This window comes from Adiantum capillus-veneris, chromosome 22, assembly GCF_014529385.1.
Source record: "Adiantum capillus-veneris isolate H3 chromosome 22, ASM1452938v2, whole genome shotgun sequence".
NCBI lineage: Eukaryota > Viridiplantae > Streptophyta > Polypodiopsida > Polypodiales > Pteridaceae > Adiantum > Adiantum capillus-veneris.
The window spans coordinates 97,759,664-97,765,718 of NC_140952.1; the positions used below are offsets into that span (position 1 = coordinate 97,759,664).

Consider the following 6,055-nt stretch of genomic DNA (forward strand, 5'->3'; position numbering starts at 1 on the left):
TCTAAGGTGTAGTGTCCTCACCAATAAAGAGAGAGAGAGAGAGAGAGAGAGAGAGGAAGGCAAAAATCCTCCCAAGATCTTGGTCGCATAGACAATAGAGAGAAAGGTTCGAAGTTGCATTCAATGATAGCCGATGGTTCATGATGATGGTTCACCGTGATCGGCAAGGAATGACTTGCATGGGGCATTGTGGTGATTAGCACAAGCATCAGGACAATAGTTAAATTGCCTGTATTGAACGTGTATACACTAAATTTCTTTGATTTTTAGTAGGTGTTCTCACCTTCAAATTTAGACTTTGGTAGCATTGGGATGATGAGTACAAGCATCAGGGAAATAGTTAAATTAACTAAATTGAAAAGTTTTTACACTAAATTTCTCTCACTTTTGTAGGTTTTCTCATGTTCAGATTTAAATTTAGTGGCATTGCATTGGGGCAATTAGCACAAGCATCGAGGCAATAGTCAAATTGACTATATTGAAATGTTTTAACACTAGATTTCTCTAAACTTTATGGGTTTTCTCACCTTCAAATTTGAAATTTAGCAATAAATGCCAAAAATTGTAGGTGGGAGTACACTAAACCTAGGTTTTTTACAAGCACTATTGGAAGCACTCAAGTGAGAAAGAGATGTTACTATTGATAGTTAAGGGAAAACCTTAAATTTACCACTTACGACTCATGAGTTGATAAGGTAATGACACATATAAGATATAGTTGTCTCACAGATGCTAAGATTGGAATCTAGGTTGGTAACTGAGCGATGAAACTCTGGTAACCCTTTGGTAGTGCGCTACAAGCCCGAATTTTGCCTCCGCCTGATGCACCCCAAAAAGCATGGCTGCACCAGGTTGAAAGCAGAACGAGCATACCCAAACCTCAATGCTCAACAGTTCTCAAAGCACACTAGCAGACGACATCAGACCAACGCCTCTCATGTTTTCGCCATCGCTTAGGTTTTCGCCGTCGCTGCATCACCCAAACCTGCTCTCGCCCTACTGACCCGCGAGTGCATGGTGAGGACGATTATTATCTCCTAGACAATAATCGCGATTATTAGCTGAAACCTTCCTTTGCTTTTCTTTTGTTAGTAATCTAAGCTAAGTTTTTTCACTTAGCCTCTCAAAGCCCTTGCCAGCAAAGCGATTATTATCTCCTTGCCAGCAAACAACTATTATCTTTTTTCTTTTTTGTCTAAAAGGGGTTGTTTGCCTTTAAGATCTTGAGCTTAATCAGGTGTTGCAGTCTGCGACACTTGATTATGGAACTCGACGCTCTGGTCGCCAGTGAGGATATTGTCAAATTTTCATAGATGTTAGCGGTGGGGAAAATTTTCGGAATGGAGTTAGACGTGCCGATGGATGTAGGTGGTGGCTCGGTCCTGAAACCGATGAATGATATGGAAATATCGAGCCCCAACTCGCCAAAGGCTTCAACCATGAAAGAGGTCAAAACTATTCTGACTAAAAAAGGTCCCTTTGCGGAAACAAGAGAGGAAATGGGCTCAGCGCAAGGTTTCAAATTCGAGGTAAAAACCCTCAAAGACGGGGTTCCTCAGGGTCCCATCTGTACGAACATAAATAAAGCATCAAGGGAACCTGCTACTCACAGGCCAGGTATTTCATTTGCAAGAATACTCAAGGGGCATACTCAAGGGGCCCAACTCTAAGGATTATGGAAAAGGCTTAGCAGAAGGGATGTCAAGTGAAGGAGAGATAAAAAAACTGCAAAATACAAGAGCTAGACTTCAGCAAGAGCTCATAGAAGTCAACAAAATGATTGAGTCCGGCCCTAACAGCAACAAAAGAACTTGCTCCCAAAAAGAATACAGTGGGCTGGTAGAAGACAAGTTGGCAGATTGAGCCTTTTCTGCTTTAAAAAAGTCTTTGCCGCAGAAGCAGGTGGAGGTTGTCGAGGCTATTACTGTAACGATTCCACCAACACTTATCAAAGAACAGTTAGCCAGGAAAGCTAAGCTAACACTTGTATTTGGGTTCAGTGGAAGAATCCCGAGCAGGTTTGAGATGATTCAATGGATTCAGGACCCTCAAATTCTTGGTCATGGAGGAGCAGTCGAAAGTACTCTCTACCTAGCTAAAGGTTTTCGTTCATTCAAAGAGGCCTCCGATGTGGAAAAGATCCTTGACAAAGGTCCCCTAGTATTTAATAAAACTACGGTTTGTGTGGTGCCTTGGGAGCCAGTGTTCGACTCAGCCGAATCTCTACAAGGGTTTCATCCGGTCTAGGTTGAGTTTATGGGACTGCCTAGCTGGCTGGGAAAATCTCAGGATGCTTGCTAGCCAATTGGGCACTCACTTATTTATACCTAGCAAGAGAGGGTTTGGTAGAACCTCAAACATGGTTTGTATAGGCTGGGATGTGTCTAAAACTCCACCTAAAAGCATGGTTATCAATGTTGGAGCTGGGCTAGTTACTATTTCGCTAAACTTTGGAACATACTTTGGGGCATGTTTTGAATACAACAACTTTGGACACTTCGCGAAGGACTGCCCCTTGAGGTCTAATGATACTGCAGCTCCGGCAGCACAGGCCCCCGGTAAAATGGAATCCCCGATGGAAGGACTGGAGAAGCAAGGAGGTAGTAACAAAGGGGCAAATGCAGAGAAGGATAAAGGAGGTATGGTATGTGACAAAATGGATATTAAGATGCAAGATAATATTTCAGAGGAATCAATCCGCATACAACGAACTTCCAAAGGTGCAGGCAATAATAATAGGATCGTTACTCCCGCTGCTACCCCCAAATTTATGACAGTGACAAAATTCACTCACAATTGTGAGTTTCGCAATATATATATATATATATATATATATATATATATATATATATATATATATATATATATATATATATATATATATAGTTGTCACTACCTTTAAATGGATGCATTAAGAATGTTTGCACATGTTGTCACCTTTTCTAGGTGGGGGTACCAAAATTGGGCCTTATACTGGATTCAGATTATACGACGGCAACCACGGTTCACCTTGCACATCCAATGAGAGCGCAATAGCTAGGTATTCAGACTACGTGACAATAGGTGATGCAACCAGTGTTGATGCAAGGCACAAAAAGGTCTCTCTCTCTTTCTCTCTCTCCAAGGGGTGTTCCACCCTCCACGTAAGCTAAAATTACACATTGAAAAAGAACCCATTCAATTTTAGGCTAACAAAAACCACCCTTCAATTTCAATTTGTTGAGTTCTATGGTGCTCTACTAAGGTTCTACAATGGTATGGTTACACTCTTGGTTGCCTTAATGTGAACCTTGAGGCAATGGCAGAAGTGTGGTCTAAGTACTTTTCCACCCTTGAGTGTGACCTGAGGGGCGACAAAAAGAGTACACCTTAGGTGTTTCACCGAGAAAAGGCTCCTTTTTATCTCTACTTATGTCACTCCTCAACCTTACTTTTTCTTAACCGCAGCAAGGAACTGGTCACATACTAGTCTACTTTATGTAAACTATAAAGTAAAAAGTCTTTTGACTTTCTAGTGTCGAGTCTTTTCGTTTCTTGCCATGTTACCACTCACTTTTGCATTTTAGAACTTCTTAGCCTTCACTTTTACATTTTAGATGAATGGTTTTGTTGTTTTCTTTTCGATTAACCAATGCATGATATGTGAATGCCCTCTCCTTTCTTGAAAATTTTAAGCTACGTTATATATAGTATATATGTCCATTGCGTTGAGTAATTTTTCTTTCCTTACTGTTGTAGGAAGCACGGCTGCTAGAGGTAGCAGGAGTCTGATTCATTAACATGAACTATCTAAGAATTGAACAAGCATACCTCAAAGCAAAAAATAAATTTCAAAGTGCTCCAAACTGTGTGAAAGCCCTATTACAACAAGGTGAGGAGTCACGATGGCCTGCAGAGATGATTAGTAATTCTTTGTTTAAAGATTAATAGATCCCTCTCAATGCAGCTGAGAGAATTCTTACTTCAAAGGCATAATAAAATCTAACCCTAAACATGAAAATTAAAATGTGGAATTCAGGTGCGAGAGAGAGGCCTTCAAAGATTGACAGAGGTGGTATGGGGGATGTTTGTTTTTCTGTCAAGACAATGCAACACAGCAAAGCATACATTCCCAAGATAAGGAGAAGCAGACCTTCCCAAGATAATGCAATGAGATATAATGTCATGGCATTGTACCAGCCAATGCCAGCCTCCAAGGCCAACCGCCTTCTTCACAACTCCCTGCAGGCCAACTAGAACAGATTTTGTTCGATTATTACCTATCACGATGACCTTGGTGTGGCGCGGCAGCATAGACAGCTCGTCATCAAAGCCCTCGTCGCTCGCACCCCCTGAGCACATCGCCCCTTCCTCACTTGCACCACCTCCTTGTCCATACATAGCTCTTTCCTCTGATCGCACCTCCTCCATCTCCATCTCTATGTTCATCTCCATCATCTTTAAATCAAGTACCCTTCTTAACAAGAGCTCCCAATATATCTCTCCACACTGTTCAAATTAGCATCAATTAAGCCCCAAGAAGCCCCCCGTGGCCGAATTTATGTTTCAATTGGTTTGAGTTGAAATTAAGGATCCATAATTTGTCATACAGCTAAATTGGAAAGCGCACAATACAGAATTGGCTTTGTATGATGATGATGATGATCTTGGTCTACAAGGATCAAAAAGAAGATTGAGCTAAGCTCAGCAGCTCAAAGACATACAAATAAGGTACAAGTTTTGCATAGAGAGGGAGTCTAAAGCTTGAAAATATTACTCATTTAATTTCACGCAAAAATAGTAGCGCTTACCTCCACTCTTCCAAGCCAAATTCTAAACAAACAGTTTCTATGACTACGAATAATTTAGCTCAAACAGTCTTGCATTATATACAACCAAAAAGCAGGCTTGTCTACAGTTTGCCGATAGAAAAGTAGAGATCATAGGGCTTTCCACAGCAAAATCAATGTTCTACCAGTAGAGTACAAATGAGCTACCAAAATTGGAATTTGGGTTCGCCTCTCAGCCGACATTGGGCATCCTTCCAAAACCAGAAAAGTAGATCTTCGAAGGAATCGCTGATAGGGGCCTTGCGATTTGATAACTCAGCAAGAATGTAGGATATGCGCGCGGGTGTGTGTGTAGCGAAGAGAGAGCTTGCACTGGGGTGGCAGGCAGAGCTGGGCAATGCCGAGAAGAGGGCTTCCTGTCAGAGATTGGTTGCAACCACACGCGAGTTGGCGGAAGCGTCAGGTGACAGCAATGAAAACTCGCACGCCTTCTCCACAGTCATGTCGTCCTGCAGCCCTCGCCTTCACACAAAGCTAAAAACCTACTGGCCGTCCACGTGGACGCCATCCGTCAAAGGACGCCCAGCCCACCCCAACACTAAGGCCTTTTCTTCAACAGGCCAAAAACAAAGAGTTGAGCATACCTTTGAAATGGATGAAACTAAGCACATAGCATGATGGAATCCAATCTTTGACCGTACTTCTTTTAGGAGATTGCCCATACTTTGGCCCTCTTTGCTATAGGTTGATCCTCTCTCTCTCTCTCTCTCTCTCTCTCACATGATCTCTCCTTAAAATACATGCATATAAAAGCATATATATATATATACACACACACGTAAGTTTGTGTGTGTGAGAGAATCCTTGTGTGTATTTCTTTGTCCCTACATGTACATGCCTCTCTCTCTCTCTCTCTCTCTCTCTCTCTCCATTTGAATTTTGGCATGTTATTTGAACCTTTATAAAAGATGATGATTGAGACAGACTTGCAAAGGGTAACCTTTTTGGGTGTGTTTGAGAAGTGTTTTTTGTTTTTGGTTTTTGAACTTCTTTTTACACGTCCTCACCATAAGACGAGCACAATCTCCTCACACCATCAACTTGTGGAGATGTTTAAGCTTTGACCTCCTAGCAACCTTAATCCTCCCATTTGCATAGTTAATATTTCATGAGGATGACCTCAAGATCTTTTATGAGATACTACAAGATTAGTATATTGTCCTAATGAGAATCTCAACTGTCCTATACATGGCTTGGTATTTAAGCTTCTACCAAAAAAATAAATC

General features: G+C 41.5%; 1 protein-coding gene across 1 annotated transcript; it reads right to left on the reverse strand.

Annotated features, from left to right (window-relative positions):
* Positions 1-4,035: 4,035 nt before the first annotated feature.
* Positions 4,036-4,437, reverse strand: LOC147429872 (uncharacterized). The gene has a single exon (XM_086495156.1). The coding sequence runs from the start codon at positions 4,435-4,437 to the stop codon at positions 4,036-4,038; it is 402 nt and encodes a 133-aa protein (XP_086351282.1).
* Positions 4,438-6,055: the final 1,618 nt, after the last annotated feature.

Coding starts and splice junctions, on each gene's coding strand:
- LOC147429872 (XM_086495156.1), bottom strand. CDS start 4,437: ATGATGGAGATGAACATAGAGATGGAGATGGAGGAGGTGCGATCAGAG.